Source organism: Tasmannia lanceolata, unplaced genomic scaffold (assembly GCF_043159265.1).
Source record: "Tasmannia lanceolata isolate RefF3 unplaced genomic scaffold, GAP_Taslan_0.1 ptg000013l, whole genome shotgun sequence".
In the NCBI taxonomy this organism is placed as follows: Eukaryota; Viridiplantae; Streptophyta; class Magnoliopsida; order Canellales; family Winteraceae; genus Tasmannia; species Tasmannia lanceolata.
Genome location: NW_027518690.1, coordinates 47,944,281 through 47,964,400, shown reverse-complemented (window position 1 = coordinate 47,964,400; position 20,120 = coordinate 47,944,281). Strand labels below are relative to the sequence as shown.

The following is a 20,120-nucleotide window of genomic DNA, read 5'->3' as shown; positions in this document are numbered from 1 at the left end:
GTATTTTCATTTCGAAAGGACCCACGTATGCTCTCCTTTTTAAGAAAAAAGAGTTCTTTATCAGAATCAGACTAGTATTTTCATTTCGAAAGGACCCAGGTATGCTCTCCTTTTTGTATTCTTGCACTCGCGTCACGATAGATGGCATCGTGCTTTTCTCCAAACGGAATTCCCGTGTTGCTAGCAGTTATTCCCAGTTTTTCGACATTTTCTGTCAAAAAAGGTGATGGATTGGATAAACATAAACAACCATATATTATTAGAATTACAAGAGAAAACTACTTTTAAGGCCTTCCCGCTGGGCAATTTTTACATAAAATATATAACAAGGCTGTCAAATGGAAATGACATAAGTAGAAGGGATATAAGGAACCGAAAGAAGTATCATCTACTACTCAGTTGGATAAGAGGATTCCATGGCAATACCACAGAGGCCTTCCTTAGCGGCAACATCCCTTTGCATCCTTATGTATCCATTTTCACCCCACGCACTGCCCCACGAATTCTTTACTAGCCAGTACTTGGTCCCATCACTACTTTTTCCATAACCCACAGCCGTAACACCATGGTCGAGTTGGGTACCACAATCCCCAGTGAAGACACCACTTGAGTAGAATTGAAAGGCAGATCCACCAGCATCAATTGCAACAGAAATGGGTTGGTTTGCGACAGCCTTCAAAAGAGCCTTCTCACTATTGGCCGGCACATCTTCATAGCCATTGATCTTTGCCGCATGGGTAGCTGCTTTCTTGGTGTTGCAAGTCCCATCAACTCCCTTGTAAGGATAACTTGTTTCAGTTGTAAGGCCTTTGTTGTGTTGAATGAATTTGAAGGCGTCGTCCATGAGACCACCTTCACATCCTTGATCCACACCGCCAGTATCACAGTCGACTACTTCCTGTTCGGATAGAGATATCAATTTACCCATCCTGAGTTGGGTAATTCCTTCCATGGCTGCAACCGCTGAGAATGCCCAACAACTTCCTATATATTTTCCACATTTCATTAGAAGTTAGAAACCACTAGATAACAAAGTGAGGTACCATTTTTGTAGCTAAGAAGTACTAGATAGAAATATCGTGTTGTGGGTCAAAGGGATTAAAGTCAGTCCGTGGAGATCCAATCTATTGGATGGGACTAGAGATCATTGTATGCATGATGCTTTCTCATTTTTTTCTCGTACCTAGAAGTACCAACGATTTGGCCGATTGCCTTGCCAAATTGGGAGCTTCTAGAGCTAACTTATATATATGGGGCCATCTCTCCCCCTTAAGTGCACTTGTGATCATCTTTTCTTTAATAAAGTTTATGGGGATTGATAAATCGACTCCCTAATATTTTAAATAGACTCCCCATGTGTCTTTCTCTCTCTAACCCAGAGGAGAGAAAAAGACACATGGGGAGTCGATTTAAGATATTTGGGAGTCGATTTATCACTGCCCAATTTTATCTTTCTTTTATTTTTTTGAAAAAAAAAACACTGAATAGAAACTATATATAATAAAGCTCACCGCATTGTCCTTGGTCTTTGATGGGTGTTACAGCGCCTTTCTTTCTCCAGTCCATGCTAGATGGCACTGCACTAACATTCTCATACTTGAAACTGAAAGCCTTTTCCACTGCCCTAGTTGAGGATGTCTTAAATCCATTACGAGAGGCTTTGAACTCTTCATTACTTTGGTCTGCAAATTCGTTAACACTTAGCTTGTAGGATTTGTCCCCTTCATTGTTGAAAGATTCTATGAATTCGACATTGCTCTTGAATATCCTGAAACGTTGCTCCTTCTCTGTTGCTTCCTTGTACGAGCGACCGTAATGTGTCATCCATTGCTCATGCTTCTCAGACATGGACGCCTCAGGGAGCGTGCGGGACATGGCTTGAGAAGCCCAAATTCCTAGAACAAAGAAGGCCACCAAGTAGCATTGGTGAGTTGAAGCCATGGAGTACTGAGATTGTAGATGATATGATGTGATAATGTAAGGTGGTCTGAGTTTATATAGAAGGAGAGATTAGATTGGAAGGGATTCATTGCTCTTAGTATAGTTTATTGTTATTGTGGTGGTGAGATTGACATGCTACGTGCCTGGGCAAGTGATCTGATTTGGATAGGGAGAGTGACAACTTTTTGTATAGATAATCAACCACCCAATTTGGTTTCATGTTATTACTTCTGTCACATAGTCCAGAAGGCCCAGCCTTCTTATTTATAAGGTTCTACAGAGGTTCCCATTATTGTAATTTTTTAACGTAACGGTCCTTTATGGAGACGTTGTTCAATTTAATTTAAGGCTGGGTAAGGAGAACGACAGAAGGGATAAGGAAATGTCTTAACAGGGGAGTTATCCGGTTGCCTTTTGTTTTCCTTGTTAAGTATAGACGGCAATAATTCAGTGAGCCCAATCATGGATGGGCCATGGGCCATACTGATCTGATAATTCTAACCGTCAGATCAGAAGTTTGGAGGTGGTTGCAAATTGGTAGTTGAGAGGAAAAAAAAGGCACCAACCATATTGTTGTGATATGGCTTGTTTCCCAAAACAGTTGGGAAAATTACATGCATGCATAAAAACAAGTGGAATTTGTATTTCAGATTTGAAAGAGGTGCACGCTTATTCTCTTACAGCATGGGTTTTCTTAAAAAATGAGAAATAGAAGTGAAGGCATCTCTTTGAAAGAGAGGGTGGAGAAGAACACTAGTGTTGTTCCGATTTTCTCTTGTGTAGAGAAGAGGAGATACGAGAAAAAGGGTGAGAATATTTTCTCTTGCTGGTGTTCTTTCCTCGGATGTAGGAAGAGAAGAATGTGAGATGGTTTTTCTCTCTATGATTTCCTTTCGTCGAGATAAAAGGGGTTTCCTTTCTTGTACAAAGAAAGGGCTTGAGATAGAAGGTTGTCCATAGAATAGCAAAGAGGATTAGGAGTCTACGGGATTGTGTTAATCCCACTTTTGTAATCTTGTTATCTATTCTCTAATAGTGACATAAGTGATCTCACCCATGGATGTTGGCCATTAATTGTGCCGAATCACGTAAATTTGTGTGTTCTTTTTGTATTGGTGCTCTCTTGTGATTCTTGTGATTGTTTCCATTTTGCGTTCGAAATCGGATATCTCTTCGACGTGATTTTTACACACATATCATTTGTTTTATATGATTTACTTCTACTCTTTATACACAATGTACAAACAGACATCGTGACATTCCAAACTTTAATAGAGGGGATACCATTTTTCAATTAAAAATTGCACCAGTGGTGTCCTAGAAATGGTACGGGTGCCCTTCTATACAGATTACATACACGGGGTATTCCTATAAATAGTACAGGTGCCCCCTTTGATAGATCTGACCAGTTCATTTGACAGGCCTTGCAATTTGGATTTCCTATTAGCCCAAAAATAAAGCCATCTGTGCAATCCTTTGGCCCAATAATGTGTATTTTTTATGTTAAAAGTGTGAACCGTTGGTTCAATGAGAAAAAAAGTTACGTACTACTGAGTGTGAGGAAAAAATTACAAATTATAGGCTTTCAAAAAAAAGTTACAAGTTATTGGATGTGAGGATCCGTCAATTGGTAGGATCTTCTTGCCAAAAAAATATCTAAAAGGACGACTAATCAAATGGTTGGGCCATATCTATCAATGATGGTACCCCTACGCCATATAGGGAGTCACCTCAATGTAGTGAAGCATTAATCATGACTGATTATAGAGATATTAAGGCTCTGTTCACTTGCGTTCCCGGGAAAGCAAATCCCTGAAAACAGCCTCTTTTTTCCTTGACAAGACCTTGACAAGACAAAATTCTGGTGTTCACTTGCTTTCCCGGGAAAATAGAATTACACATGTGGAATTTCTACAATAAGTCAGAAAATGACATGGAAAAGCCCACCCCCCCCCCTTTGGGATTTCATTTCTGACTAAAAACACTTGGATTTCGTTTCCCGGGAAAACTAGTGCAAAAAGAAGGGCAAGCAGTTTCCCTGAAAACCTTTTCCTGCGCAAGTGAACTGTCCAGAAACTGTCCAGGGAAACCTTTTCCTGCACAAATTCTCTGGATTTCTTTTCCTAATGCCACGTCAAATTCCCGGAAAACATTTTCTTTTCCTTTCCCGGGAAAACAAGTGAACAGAGCCTGCCTAATGGGTGTCTAAGTTCTGGTGGACATACACATGCAAGCTGCAACTAAAGGTATAGTATCAGTACAAGAAAATGAGAAAACACATAAAAACATAAAAACACAAATCAATTCTATACATGACAAGACAAGACAAACCCTAAAACTCTAATGCAGGACTTGACTCGGACCAAGATGGCCGTCCATCCCAACTGCTCTACGTATCCCGGCCTCGGGAAGAATCGGAGTCAACGTAGTTCGATGACCTATTCTAAACTACGATGCCTAACCATCTAGAACCGCTATCCTAGACTCGATCCACTAGACTCGACTGATTTTTAAAGCTTTTTACACAATTGCTCAAGTTCATGTGAATTGTAAGTTTTAGGACTCTCTGTATGCCCTAACTAATGCAAGTTGGTTAGCCTTAAGCTAATGCAAGTGGGCCCTACATCCTATGTGTATCTAGGCTGTGCAACCTAATGAAAATCATGGGCTGTCTATATGCTTCCTAGTCTAGCCATCGGTTCGACTAAACGTCTAACCGATCGACTCGAGGCCTCCTAACTCTAGGGACACTCACACGACAGGACACACCATATCAATACAAACAAGACAGACTTCTAACTCTAAAACATCACAAACGGCTAGGACAAACTCCTAACTCTAGGGGAAGATCTTTTTGAAAAAAAAAAAAATATATATATATATATATATATATTGAATAATTTTTGTATTTTTGGAGAACTTGAAATGTTTTATTTTTAAAGGTTTGGCTGGACTTGGGATGTGGATCCCAAGCTGCACTACGTACCTCGTAAAAGATGATCAAGCCAACGTAGTTCGAAACGAACTCTCCTAATATGCTATAAAACTCAACACTTTAGCTGATTTAAGGTTTTTTAATGTTTTTCAAATGTTTTTGATATTTTTAAAGTTTTCAAATGTTTTTGAGTTTCAAATTTATAATGTTTTTGGATTTTAAAGCTTTTCCAATGCTCTGGACCTTTAAATGCTTTCAATCTTAAAGGGAACACGCAAGCACAACCACAAACTAGGGTAAAGCCCTAAATCCAAAGGAAAAAACCCCGAACAAGCAACTAACGCCTCAAAGAGACGATCCACAATAAGTAACTGGTGTCCCAAGAACAATGAAAATGATCTAAGATCCCTAGTAGGTAAAATCATCTTAAATGATAAACTCATATCTAACAGACGAACCAAAAGGCTACGGGGCAAACTCCTAACATATAGGATAACCAACTCTAAATGAGAAACCAATGAGTCCAAGACTCTCTATTGCTCTATAAGGGAGGGCAAATGAGTCAAAGACTCGCTCTAAAAATGAGGGCTCTAACATGAGGCTAGGTAAGCCTTCTAAAGGGAAAACTCTCTAAATGAGACAAGACTTGTCTCCAAAAAAGGAAAACATTCTAATGAGACAAAGTGTGTCCCCTAAAATGAGACTCATGGAATTTGGAAGGTCTGGACATGATTTGGAAGTGATCCTAGAAGTTTAGATGTCTAGGTTGACATATAACACGAGTTCCACTCATTTAGCATAAAAAAAAATTGAAAGCACTCTACACAATAGGCAATTTTCGCAAATAAGACTCTAAAATATAAAGTAAATCATGAAAATTGATCAATATATGATTTGTGACTTGCTAGCATGCTCATCATGTCTCAATACAAGCATTAGAATCAATATAGGCTCAAAACAATCTAAAAAAAAAGAAAGATGAAATTTTCACTCAACATGTAATTTTCACCAAAAAGGGTAGAAAATTGCCAAACAATTCATGAATATTATTCAATATATGATTTAAAACTTGTTACCAAGCTCAAAACATTCAAAACAATCATTAAAATTGAATAGAGCTCAAGTTGTCCATGATTTTCAAGAAATAGCACAATTATGACATATAATGTGAAAAATGCAACTTTGCACTGACTTTTGGACCCCTCAAACATCAAAACCATCAAAAACTCTAATAATTAAAATTGTAGATCTTAGCATAAGAAACATTCTCTCAGTTGACCACTTTGTTTGGATCTGGCCAGAAGTGGCTGGAAAATGGCCTCTTCCTATCCATCGCCATTAAAAGACATATTAGTGTTTTAACTGAAAGTTCAGGCTCAGTTTTGACACTTAAAACATCGCTTCTGGAAAAATTCAGTCAAGGACAAAGTATTAGAAAATCTTTTGAAGAACATTTTTTATTTGTATGGCTTCGGACGAAACAGACCTCCAATAGCCTAAAAATGGCCAACAAGCTGCTGTTGCAGAAATGACAGTTGTTTCAGAAAAACTGAAGCTTGCAAGTCATTTTTTGACATATTAAAATGCATTTATGGAAATATTTGCTCAATAAGACAGTTTTAGGAGATATTATAATGAACACTTTTCCAGTTGACAGTTTTGAACACTTCCGATCAGAAGCAGCCCAAAAATTATTCGACACGATAACTTCTAAAAAAATTACAAAAACAGCATTGTGGACTGAATTTTAAACGGGCATAACTCTCGTCTTTTGGCCAAATTTGGGCCGCCATATGTCGAACTGACCGGCTCGACGAGATCTACAAGATTGAGAAGTTTGTTTTTGGTGATTTTAAACTTTAGAAATCCGAAATTAGAAAACAAAGGGCTGGGCAACATGCATTTAGGCTTAAAACAGTCGTTTTAAGAATAACCTTGATGACAGTAGCATGAAACAAATACCCATGCTTGCATCCATACAGGTCTTGAAATTTCAATTGAGCGTTTAACAAGCTATTAAAATATGTAACTTGAACATACTGCTGCAAAGCATATCTACTGACCCTTACCTTCACAAGCACAATCAAAGTAAGGTCCATTGTAATTCAAGCTTGAGAATAGGATTAGTGAGAAACTTTAATTAAGGAGGGTTTTCCCAATTACAAATGACACGATAATGACTCTAGCTTAAATCACAGATTCATGCTTTAACCGATTGTCATATCTCTAGTAAGTTCAGAAACAAGCTGTCCAACTAAATATCAAAATTTAATGGTTTGAGTTCAAACATTTGGCACAAACAAGTTTAATGTGGTAACTCATGAATATTTGCCAATCACAATGAAGGCATCAAATCATTTTACAACTAATACTTCGCTCGAAGCACACTTGTATGACTGAAAATTAGAGTGTGACTGTCATTGAAATGAACAAAACAAGATAACTTTAGGCAATTCAAGCAAAGCTGCCGTGATATCAATTCCCTGAGATAAGAAAGAAACTTATGTGGAAGATCATCTCCCTATCTTGAGCCAACAACCTTTAACACATTTCAGCCTTATCATTACTTTACACCAAAATCTGAAACCGTAACCATTTTTAATACAAATTTGTGACATAGAGGAGCCAAAAATTCCGAATTTAAAGAATATAACAGGAGACAAACAGAACCATTGAAGGGAACTAAACCAAAACAGGGCTGAACTAATGAATTGAACAGTGTTAAAACAGGAGCTGACTTATGGGGTAAGAACATGGCTGCTATGGGGTAATAACTAGGGGTGTGCACTATTCGGTTTTAACCGAACGAACCGACCGAACCGAATTATATTTCGGTTTCGGTTTCGGTTATTTTTATTTCGGTTTCGGTTTCGGTTAATAAATCTTGTATTTTTCGGTTATCGGTTTCGGTTTCAGTTTAAACAACAAATTATTCGGTTAGACTGAAAAACCGAATTGTATTAGTTTAGTTGTATAAAAATTATTTCTGTTCTGCAGTCCAATAATGCTCTTGCATAAAATAATGCTCTTACATGTTACACCTAACACCCCATTGTTTAATCTTACATACCATTTTATATATATTCTTTCTTTCTTCTTTGTTTGCTATAGAACTGACATCTGACGAGAGTACACCATTTGTATATTATAAGTTATAACACCCCATTTTTTAATCTTGCATATTAGTGTCTTCTTTGTCAACTAAGACCTGACATCTGACATAGAGAGGATAGAGAGAAGAGAATTTGAAATTCAATTTATCTACTATAATAGTATAATAAGCGGGAAGGGTTATTTTTTAGTGGTGACAGCTGCTGCGACGTGGCACTCCTCTCTCCACACACGCAAGTATTACCAAATCCCTATTCCTACACAACTCTTCATGTTTATTATGAAAGCCTTTATTCCCTCTCTATCTACACGACTCTTCATCCCCAAAAATCAGCCATTCCAGGTACTTTAATCTTCATTTTTTCTTTTATTCCTACAAAACTTTGGTCATTTTTTTCCTTTATTACCAAAGCCTTCCCTAAAAATTAGCCACAATCCCTTTAAATCATCGATTTTTCCTCCAATCCCATGCGTCACTTTTCCTATTTTCTTTTCACCCTTTAAATCAACAACGATCGAATTGTCTTCTCTTCCGGCCAAGAATCATCATATCCGGCGAGATTGCCGGAATCCGGCTGGTCTTGTAATAAAGACTTCAACTTGTTTTCTCATTCTCAACAGTCTACAGAAACAAATTCGGTTTTAACCGAACTAACCGATTAACCGAATGACAAATTCGGTTTCGGTTGGTTCAGTTAAATATAATTTCGGTTTCGGTTTCGGTTAATGATTTAAGCTAACCGAATTTATTTCGGTTATTAATTTTGGGGTTATTCGGTTCGGTTAAAACCGAATGAACACCCCTAGTAATAACAGGAGCTGTTATGAGGTAAAACAGGGGCTGTTATGGGGTAAAAACATGGGCTGTTATGGGGTAAGAACAGGGGCTGTTATGGGGTAAAAACATGGGCTGTTATGGGGTAAGAACAGGGGCTGATTCAGCAGGGACCGAAACAGGAGCTGATTCAAATAATGGGCTGAAACATGGGAAAAATTATCTAAAAAAACTGAGGCTGAATCATGAGCAAAAATGTGTAAAAACTGGGAGTGAATTGTGAGTAGAAATGTACAGAATTTGTGCCCAAAAATAAGGCAGATTTGCGGGCTAAAACTGTGCTAAACACAGGGGCAGCAACATGGCTGAATCTGTGCTAAACACAGGGGCAGCAACATGGATTGGTACCGTGCTGCGAGTCGCGGCCACCGAAAATTCAACCGCGGGAGACAACCTCAGCTCCTTCCCCTTTCCAATCTCTCTATCTCCCTACTCCTCTCAACTGAACTTTCTTCCTCTTGAATTTCTCTGTGGTTAAACATTTTTTTTTTTTAAAGGAACTCTAAACCATCGCTATTGTTGCAGCCATCTCTTCCCTCCCAATCTCTACCATATGTTTAATCTTGATAAAAAAACCAATCAAAGAAAGGAGAAGGCTCTGAACCTGCAGGAACAATGAATTTGACCAGGGCTCTTGCAACCTTGCTGGATTTAATGAGATCACTAGACACCGGTTAAAGCGACTATGACAATGAGATTTAAGAAAAGAAAAAGAAAAAATAAAAAAAATAAATCCATAGCTGAAAAGAATTTAACTCTTGAAGTGCTGGATTCTGATCGGTTTCCATGGCGATTGCCGGAAGTAATTGCCGAAGGCAAGGGAGTTAAAGACCTAAGAAGAAGAATAAATCTAAAGCTTTCATGGCAAAATCTAAAGTACTGGCCTGAAAATCAACTCTCTCTTCTCTTACTCTCTACTCTGCTCTCTTCTTTTTTTTCGAATAAAAGGATCCAACTCATAATGCAAATAAAACCTAGTGTACCAGATCATGTTCAGGCTAAAAAAAAATTAGAATATGCCGAAATCAAAACACTCAAGGTTGAATCATGGATCAAAATCCGAATTATACTACAAAATAAACTGGAATGAGAGGATCTAATAAAAAATTAGGGCATCGATCCAAATTATTATGAAAAATAAACTTAAACTAAAGAACCTAGCTCAAAATTTTGAATCAATTCCACATTGTATCATAAAAAATCAATTTTATAAACACAAATTGGATCAGGCAAATGAGGATTTCATACATACCTTTGCTAAGATCTAGAGGCTCCTGAACGCTATTAAGAAGAAGCTGGAAAAGAAACCTGAAAACATGTCCGATCCTCTTTGCTCTTCTTGCTTTAAAGCAAACTTCCAGATCTCCTTTTCCTTTTATAATCTTCTTCTTCTTTTCAGCTTCTCTCTAGCTCTCATCAACCATGCGCTTTATCAAATCTCCTTTTCTCCTCTGATGGCCGGAGATCAGCAGAAATCCGGCTAGATCTGCCGGAGAAGACAACAAAATCCTCCTCATTTTCTCTTCAGCCTTCTCGTTTTCTCTCTATCTCTCTTTCTCTTTCTTTCTCTCTCTAATTTAGATTAGAAAAATCCTAATTCTCCCTGAGAAATGAAGATTAAACTGTTATTTATAGGCAAAGGCTGGTGCGGATATTTGCACTACCATTTTGATAGGCGCGCGGTTCGCGCAAAAATTTGATGGAAGCACGAAGAAATTGTGTCTTTTCTGCCCCAGGCCGCGTCCTTTCCAGGATAAATTCGCCCCCCCCCCTTCAGGATAAATTCACCCCCTTTTCTGGTTTACACTAGGACACCGCCTCGGCTCGATCGCTAGGCAAACGCGCTCGGATTCTGACGAAATTTTGCAGGGACCTAGATGAGACCCTAACCTAGCTTAGGATGAAGTTTGGAACCCTAATTCATTCATTTGATGGGGTTTTGCATAAAATTGGAAGGTGAAGGGCACGGTCAAAATGGGGTGTCTACAGCTACTAATGATCGTTATGCAATCCCGACCCTGATTCCTCCAAGAAAAACAAAACCCAATAGAATACAAAGAACCAATAATCATTGCATTCCTTATACTACGCCAGAAATATGTATCATGTCTGTAACCTCAAAAGTTCATCTTCTTGGGTACTAAACAAAAGAAATAAGCAACAATAAGAATGGGCAATGGATGTTAAGAGCAATGTCCTATCCGAATTTTATCTGATCATAGCAGCAAGGTCCAACCTCAAAACAGATTATACAATAGTCATTAGAATGGTCATGACACAATTTTCTAAGTGTTTGAACATAAACCACTAATCAGAGGAAGAGAATCAATTTCTTGAAAGCTTAGGATGAAAAACAATGAAGAATACAAAGATCTTCTTATAGGCACTTGATCAAACAGATTATGGGCCTATGTAAGCACAAATCAGACACCAAGACCGTAACTGCATAGCACAGTACTGAGATCACAAGGAAGTACGAGAAACAGAATATTGACAAAGAATGAAAGGAAGAGAATGAGAAAATTATTTGGGATTGTAGACCTGTGTGTTCGAATTCTTGTTTCTTCTTCTTCTTCTTTTTCTTCTAGCACTCTCTGTAAATCCTTTCGATGGAAATGGGTTGATGAAGAACGGCGATGATCAGCATTGGTAGTCGCAAACCCTCTTCATTTTCCTCTTTTCCTCCTCCTTTCTTCTCCCAAATCCTCATTCTCTGCCTTTTTCTAGAAAATGGGTTTGATAGAGGTGGGTATAATCCAGTAAAGAGGATGGTGATGGTTGATGGGGCTGGATTCAAGGGTGGTTTCTCACCAGATTCCAGCCGTAGTGGTCGGAGAATGGAGGTAAAAAAAAAACAATGGAGGTTGGATTCAAGAGGTGGTGAAGGCTCGAAGGTGGAGGTGGAGGTAGTAGGTGGAAACGGTGGCTGAAATGGGGGCAAGATGGTGGGGTGTGGGTTTCGGGTCTGTAGAGATGATGGAATGGGGAAGGTAGATGTGGGTTTTAATGAGGGAAGAAGAAATGGGTTTAGGGGAAGAAGATGGAATGGGGTTGGGAGTGTAGCTGGGATGGGAAGGAGATGATCAGATTCCGGGCCGGAATCTATGGATTTTGCTGGTAAAAGGGAGTTGGGGTTCGACGGTGGCACAAGAGTAGAAGAAGAAGAAGGATGATGGCGATGGCTCTTCCCGTCTCTGCTCGATTTCTGCAATCTCTCTCTCTCTCTCTCTCTCTCTCTCTCTCTCTCTCTCTCTCTCTCTCTCTCTCTCTCTCTTTTTTCTTGAGCTGCCAAAATTCCAGCTCCTCTGTTAGGAGAAGAAAATGAAGAGCCTCCTCTTAGCCCTAATTCGATGGGGTTTTATATTAGGAAATGATATACTCGCCCCCCATCCTCCTTGGACAGCCACCTGTAATGTATTACAATAATCTTTATACTAGTATGGGGGGCCAAGTTAAAAGAAAAGGGAATTTTTTTATGAAAAATATCTTCTCTTCATTTAATCTTCACCCTTCAAATTTTCTCTTATATTCAATGGCTGGGATCAAAAGAAGACTAACCACCTAGGAAGCTTGGAAGCTTCCTAAGATTCTCCCCTAACTAATTTTGTTACACACTAATCCGCATACCCCTATATCTCCCTGGACAGCCCACCACAGCAAATTGGAACTGGCTTTTCAGGTTCCAGCGCACCCCCATTTCTGGCTAAGTCGCCACCCTTATGAACTTGCACTACGACACTGTCTTAGCTTGTTTGCTAGGCAAACGTGCTCGGATCTTGACGAAATTTTACAGGGACCTTGGTGGGACCCTAAGCTAGCCTAAGGTGTAATTTAGGGTCCTAACACACTGATTTGAGAAAGTTAAACACAAAACATGGAGGTATAGGGCACGGTCAAAATGGGGTGTCTACAACGGCTTGGCCACCAAGTCCATGGCAGATCTATGTTCAGCGTTCAGACTCAAGGCTCTTCATCATCTCCACGCCAATTCCTCCCTTTGGAACTCTTTCATGCAATCCATCTACTGCAGCAACCATCACCTAAACCTTATAAAACCTGCCCAGGGTTGCTCTAAAATGTGGAGGGAAATTCTTTCCGTCCGAGAAAATTGGATTGCTAATGCCAGGTGGGTAGTTGGACAAGGTTCCATCACTTTCTGGACTGACCTCTGGATTGGAAGCGCCCCTTTACATACCTTTGCTCTTCACAAAGAATCCATCGATCTCAACGTCTCCATTAAGGATTTGATCCTCCCTTCTGGGCACTGGAACCTGCTGATGCTATGTGACCACCTCCCTCCTTCTATCCTCCAAGCATTAATCAATTCCAAGCCATCTCTCTCCCAATCAGATGACAAATTGATCTGGTGCCCCGCCCTGTCTGGCTCTTTCAACACAAATTTAGCCTGGAACCTGTTCAGATCTAAAGCTCAACCTCAAGTCTGGGCCAGCCCAATTTGGGAACACCTACCACCCAAAATCAGTTGCTTCCTATGGAAACTCTTCCAAAGGGCCCTCCCTACAGACGATAGAATCAAATCTCGCCATGTCCAGCTCCCTTCCAAATGCTCCTGCTACTCGTCCAGCAAGGAAGAAACTCTTAATCACCTATTCGTCGATGGAGATCTAGCCCCTAGTATCTGGTCAGCATTAGCTAGCCTTTGGAACATCACCTGGATTCCTTCCCAAGGGATCTTTGCCAGAATCCTCATGTGGTGGGCGGCTGCCGCTAAAAGGAAATCTTTCTGTTCATTTCTCTCCGGTATCTCAGCTTCTTTCATATCCAGGGAAATTTGGAAAGAACGATGTTCCCGAAAAATGGAAGGTAAGCACAATGATCCAAGTAAGATTATCTGTCTTATTATTGAAGGAATCAAAAGCTTGTTCTTCAGTGATGGCTTCCCTAAAGCTCCCAATCTGCTAGAAGAACTCTCTCTTTCCCAAATTGGGATTCCATCGAACCCTTCCTGCTCGCAGTAAGATAGTTGGATTCTTTGGAAAAGACCTCCAAAAGGCTTTTTTAAGCTTAACATTGATAGAGCTTCAAAAGGCAACCCGGGTGAATCCGGGGGTGGAGTAGTAATCAGAGACCATAATGCAAAAATCATCCTCGCATTTTCCCTATACTATGAGATCGGATCCAACATGGTGCCGAATCTCGTGTACTCTTGGATGGGCTTAGATGCTACTCGGCATTTAAAGTGCCCAAGATAATAGTTGAATCGGACAGTAAAGTTTTAATTGACCTCATCCTTAGCAAAGGCCAAATCCCCTGAGCCATCCAATACCTCTGGAAAGAGATTCAAGATCTTCTTGCTATCCTCTCCCCTAGCTGCCAACACCAATATCGAGAAGGCAATTATGTAGCTGACTCCCTCACCAACTTCGGATGCTCCTCCAAGAACAACCTCTTTTACTCGTCCTGGGGAAATATGCCTCGCCATTCCAGAGGGGCTGCTAGATGTGATGTTGCCGGCCTCCCTAACATCAGACCTTCCACCAAGGTATGCAAAAGAATCCACTAGGATTTGTGCTCCCTGTAATTTGGTGCCTCGGGCTGCCGCCCCTTCCCCCTAGCCCAATTTTGGTTATTTGGTTGCTAGCATTTTCTATTTGTAATCCTCCAGGCTAGTTGGCTCCGCCTCCTTTGTATTGACTAACACTTTTTATATATTCTTGGCGATCCGCCCAGGGGCTATTCAATTTCCGGGTTAAAAAAAAAGATGGTTTGGGCATATCCAACGGAGGCCTTTGGATGCTCTAGTGAGAAGAAGTGACTCGTGCCAAGTTGATGGAGTAAAAAGAGGTAGGGGCAGACCGAAAACACCGAGGGGGGGCACCAATTGAGGAGAAGATGAAAGAACACCGCTTAAGATGGTTTGGGCATATCCAACGTAGGCCTTTGGATGCTCTAGTGAGAAGAAGTGACTCGTGCCAAGTTGATGGAGTAAAAAGAGGTAGGGGCAGACCGACAACAACTTGCGTAGAAACAATGAGGAAAGACTTGAAGGCTAGGAACCAGGGGCGGATCCAGAGGGGGACGAGGAAACCCAACCCCGCCCCGAAATTCTGAAAATTTCAAGATTTGCTCAGAATGCGTTTTTCAGGTTAGGCCTCCTTAAATTCTGGAGTTTTCCAGATTTGTTTAGCTTGTGTTTATCTCCCTCCAGTCCGAAAATAATTTATAGCTCCCAAGAAACCATCGATCGAAACTATCACGCCCCGAACCCAGAATTCGAGGTAAGGCGCACGTGACAGCCGCCGCACGCCCATAGGGTCACCCCCACAAGCATGCAAGGCTCCTTTACAATCAACTATTCTCAACATTCAGAGCAACTAATAAATGCGGAAATTTTAGTCTCAATTAAAGCTCAAATGAAATACATATATAGATTAGGTCCATAGTTCTAAATTCAAACAATTCTTATTAGACGACAATCACCTTAATAAAGTAACAAAAGTCTCTAACTCGAATAATGAAAGAAAGCAAGAAATTTCCTAAGCTCCAATCCAAGTGCCTGATCTCAGCAAGTCTATTGTCGCTCCTCTGTATCTGAAAATTGTTAAACCACATAATGAGCTAACAGCCCAGCCGGTTTTTCAAATCCAAGCCAGCTAATAGGAAAACGAAAACAATGCTAGTGCGGAAAAGAAGTAACATGCCATAAAATTTAGCCAATGCAGAAATTGATAAGAATCAAGAAAATCATTTCTACATAAGCTATATAAGAAAAATACATGTTTTTACAAAAACAATTCCAACCACTCGGTTATGCAGTTTTCCACTTTGAAATCAATAACAAAGAATATATATTTTCAAACACTTGGTTTTGCATTTTTCCACTTGGAAATCAAATACTTAACAGTCTTCTCTGTGGCCAATTTCCAACCTTATTGGCAAGTAGCGTAACCCAAGGCGAACACTCATTCGTAGGACTCACAGGTCCAAAAGCGCGCAATGTAATATTATCAATAGCCAGAGGACTCCCTACTGGCCGCCCGAGATCAACCTTACGGGCAGATAAAATTTGATCAGTCTACGTGATCACGTCCAGTGTACTCATCCACTGGTAGGTTGGGCACTTGATCCCCACCAGAGATCAACCTTACTGGCGGAATCCATTCCATACTAAAACTGTATACAAATACAGAGAGAAGCAATGTAATGTTTGCAATACCGTGCCATAAATTTTGTAGACGTTTCAAACCATTGAAGGCTCCCTCGTTCCAAACCATTGAAACCATATCATATATAGAATGCTTTTCAATAGTATTTCATGAACTTGAGTTTCCAAAAATCACGTTAGTCACAAAGCTCTTTTCTTTTTTTGTATAGATAAGGAAGCATGTTAAGACTAAAGCATTTCATGGGGATAATGACAATTCAATCATTTGGAATGACATGCTAAAAGAGAACAGTGAGAAACCTTTTCAAAACAAGTTCCATGTAATGAACTGTAATAAAAGCTTGCAACAAATCTAAGTATATGAAATATGCATAATACACTGACATAGAGTAGGATCACCTACCTCAAGCAAAATCTCCAAAATTTCATTTGCAAGGTTAGGTCCACGAAGAAGATCTTCCTAAAGCTTAGATAAATATGGAGTAAAGTACGTGGCTGAAATCATATAAAATCTTAGAGTTATATAGGATTTCTTGGGGTGTGAATTACACCCAAGAACATTAGCTATAAGAACTGTTTGTAATAATTTCACTTACCCGAAATTTTGGTTATGAAAAATAAGGCACACAACTGTTAACATGCTTCCAAAACAAGCGTAGTGGTTGATGGAGACAATTCCCAAAAACTGGTTTGCCAATGCAAAAAAAGTCAGCCTGATTAGGAACTTGTGGCTGCTATATTAGTGGCGATTTGCCAACGGATGGAGTTATTTTGGGTGAGTTCCAATGGTATTAGAAAACTTCAGTCAATTTGTGAACATCCACTAACAAGAATGTGACTTGTATAATATGTTTGCAGGTTTATCAAAATTCGGATGATGAGGACAACAAGGGCTTCAAATGGATCAGAGAAGTGTCTTCTTGGACTAAGGAACTACCGGATGAATTTCAGCAGCTTATGGATCTTAGAACAAATTAACAAATGGCAAAGAATTCCATTGCAAAGGCTGGGTTAGAAGGGGAAACCATAAGGTTCCTGGCTCTTCCAAAACTCACGACCACTTATTTTCCATGTAGAGGTTTTCCATAGTTGCATACCATCTATAAGGCACTCTTATTAGAAGGTACAACAAAATGAGTCAGCCACTACCAATAGGTTTCTTCTCTTATTCTAACAAAAATAGAATCCCATCTAACTATGGAAGTAAAGTCCACCAATTAGCATAGGAAATAGCTAATTTCCAAACGCCACAGTTGTCACACAACATTTCCAACAGCAACATTCCAAGATGTATGGTTCGGATGCTACAATTGCTATGCAAGGACATCAAAAAGAATTTTGACCTGTCCATTTGCAATCCAAATTGGAAGTCACTCCTTAGTTGCTTAATAAAATAAGATGTCCTAGCAATAGTTTATGGATTATGATGTGCTAACTAGGCTAATCCAAACCATCTATCCATTCAAATTACCCACCCATTCAACTGATAAAGACACCCTTTCAAAGAAAATTCACAAGCTTTATTTTGGTAATGACACCCATTATAAGCAATTACCCATATGCTCAACTATGATAATGACACCCGTTCCAAACAATTAGTTGTAAGCTAAATTTTGATAACAACACCCATTAGAAAACAAACAGCCATAATTTAAATTTAATAAGGACAACTATATATAAAAAAAAATTTATTACTTGGAACCGGGTATTACAGAAACCATTTTAAACAAAGCATCCGAACTAACTCTGGCACAAAAACTATCACGCACACTCTCTCAATTCCACCAATAAAATCCCAATGTCTAATTCCAATTCCATATCTTCAGAGAAAAAATCTGAAGCGAACTGCGGGTAGGGGACCTCTTCAATCGGATTCATCCGGATTGCTGTCAGTTCGGATATCTTTCGAATGCAAAGGGTTTGCTTCACCTCCCATTCTAAACGTCTCAAGTTGTTCGCGAACTACAAAAACATTGGAAAAAAGGAAATTTGTAAACCGGTATACATATGTCCTTTATATTGTAAGTACCTGTTACAGGAAAATTTTCTTCGGCAATCATCCTATAATATATTAATTTCACACCCCTCATCTTCCCTAGGCAGCCCTATCTAGTTTTTTTTTACTACTCTTTTTACACTACGGGGGGTGGTCCAAGTAACAAATGGGGTTCCTAAAAAGAAGTGACATATTTTGCCTTCCCCTTTCACTCCCTGGACAACCCTTTTAGTGTATATATTAATATATAATATATATATTTAAATATATTAAATTCTTAACGAGCATTAACGAGCCGAGCCGAGCTGAGCCTGGCCTAACTCGGGCTCGGCTCGTTAAGCTTAACGAGCTTGGCCAGCCGGCTCGGCTCGGCTAGTTAAGGATTCAAGCCGAGCTCGAGCGAGCTTCCGAGCCCGAGCCAAAATTGACACCCTTAGTTCACGTGGAGAACTTTGGGTTGTAATTAGTTGAGTTCCATACACTTGGGTTTCTTTGTATAAATGAAATAATTAATTAAATAGGATCCATATATAAAGAAATATGTTTCCAGTGTGAATACAAAGTAAAGAATGAAAGAGGATTTAGCCCTATAAATACTCTACACACTCTAACTTTGACGAGAGAGAGAGAGAGAGAGAGAGAGAGAGAGAGAAATCAAAGCTAAAGATTTTGGGTTTCGATCTCTGAATAATTGAGATTAAACCTCTCTTTAAAGAGTGGTTTAGATTTTTGTGAAAGCACTGAGAAAAGGATTGAAGGATTGTCTGTAAGTGGTTATTGCTCTTATTTAGTGTTTTTCTCCAGTATTTCCTATGCGTTTTCAAATGAATTGTATGTAAGTATTTGTTTGGGATTGCTTCTTCTTTTGGAATTATTACTCATACAAAAGTTGTTTTATAATGTTCTCTCAAATAGCTTTCTTGTTACAATCATTGGATGCAAGGTTTTATAATGTTCTCTCAAATAGCTTTCATGTTACAATTATTGTTCAAATAGCTCTCTCTCAAATAGCTTCTTGTTATAATGTTCTCTCAAATATGTGCTTTATTCCAAATTAATGTAAAACCATATTCTAATCGCTACGAGTCAAGCATGCAAGCGATACAAAATTCTTATTTTTTTTAAAGTACTGAAAGCTACTGATTTTCGAACTGAAGGTGTATTACACATTGAATACCATTTGATTTCCAATACTATGTTTTATGGGTTCTTAGTCAGACTGTGAACTAACCCTGTCAGTGGGGGTTAATATGCTGACACATGATCATGTGTACTGGTCATATGGTATTGTTACTAAACTGATATTGAACCGTGCTTAATTGCCACAAAGTGGTGACCTACTAAATTGGCTTTGTCACAGGGATAGAATGTGGTGGTAGTTCCAATGACTTTAGATTCCAACTATTTTCTTTTCCCAAATGTGTATTATTTATGAAACTCAAAGAAATGCCTTAATTGTTTATTTTGGATATCGAAACATGGATGACTTCTAAAATTAACTGAACGGCTTTATTCATTGATTATTAAAAAGCTTGCATATTTCTTACATTATGAAATGGATTCTTCAATGATTTATGCGCCAAATATTTTTTATTGTAGCATGCTTGTCTCGGCTAAATAAGGGTTATAATTGCTTGCTGAGTTGTTAGCTCACTCTTTATATAACTGTTCTTTTCAGATGATCAGGAGGTTTAGGATTGCTGCGGAATGGCGATTACTCATAGGAGTCCATTTCGAGAAATAAAGAATTTGACAGTCGTAGTTAGTTTTTACTTACTTTGAGTGATGAGAGGAATTTACTTATTTCATATGGGAATTATGTAAGACATTATTTTAAGTACTTGATGGCCTTTTATCATATTAGTTGTGGGTAAACTATAATAAATTCTTGGTATATGGAATTTATAATTATGTTTCAAGACCTTGCATGTTTGTGGTTCCATCATGGGCATACGGTTGCTGTCGCGTCCTCCTTTCCACGCTTCCGGGTAGGGGGCGTGACACCCCCCACCACCACCACCACCACCCCCACCACCACCCCCACCACCCCCCCCCCCCCCCGACAAAACAGATAAAATCCCCCCTCCCTTAACGGTTTCTGTGAGAATGGTTCACTGCTTGAGGATAAATTCACACCCTTTAACATTTTCCTTTACATTCAAAACTCAATGAATAA

At 39.2% G+C, this 20,120-nt stretch overlaps 1 protein-coding gene and 1 long non-coding RNA gene across 4 annotated transcripts; one reads left to right on the top strand and one right to left on the bottom strand.

Moving 5' to 3' along the window:
- Window positions 1–236: 236 nt before the first annotated feature.
- LOC143890382 (senescence-specific cysteine protease SAG39-like) lies at window positions 237–12,114 on the bottom strand. Of its 3 annotated transcripts, none has more exons than XM_077395032.1 (3): window positions 11,364–12,114; window positions 1,512–1,895; window positions 237–984 (listed from the first exon to the last, which is right to left on the bottom strand). In XM_077395032.1, the coding sequence occupies exons 2-3, from the start codon at window positions 1,873–1,875 to the stop codon at window positions 392–394; spliced, it is 957 nt and encodes a 318-aa protein (XP_077251147.1). In that variant the 5' UTR covers window positions 1,876–1,895; window positions 11,364–12,114; the 3' UTR covers window positions 237–391. The 3 variants fall into 3 exon arrangements, with proteins under 3 accessions (XP_077251147.1, XP_077251146.1, XP_077251145.1); XM_077395031.1 differs by lacking the exon at window positions 11,364–12,114 and adding an exon at window positions 10,075–10,381; XM_077395030.1 differs by lacking the exon at window positions 11,364–12,114 and having other exon boundaries at window positions 1,512–1,946.
- Window positions 7,767–19,852, top strand: LOC143890384 (uncharacterized). Its single transcript, XR_013255182.1, has 2 exons — window positions 7,767–8,330; window positions 19,623–19,852. It is a non-coding gene; the product is annotated as an uncharacterized LOC143890384 (long non-coding RNA).
- Window positions 19,853–20,120: the final 268 nt, after the last annotated feature.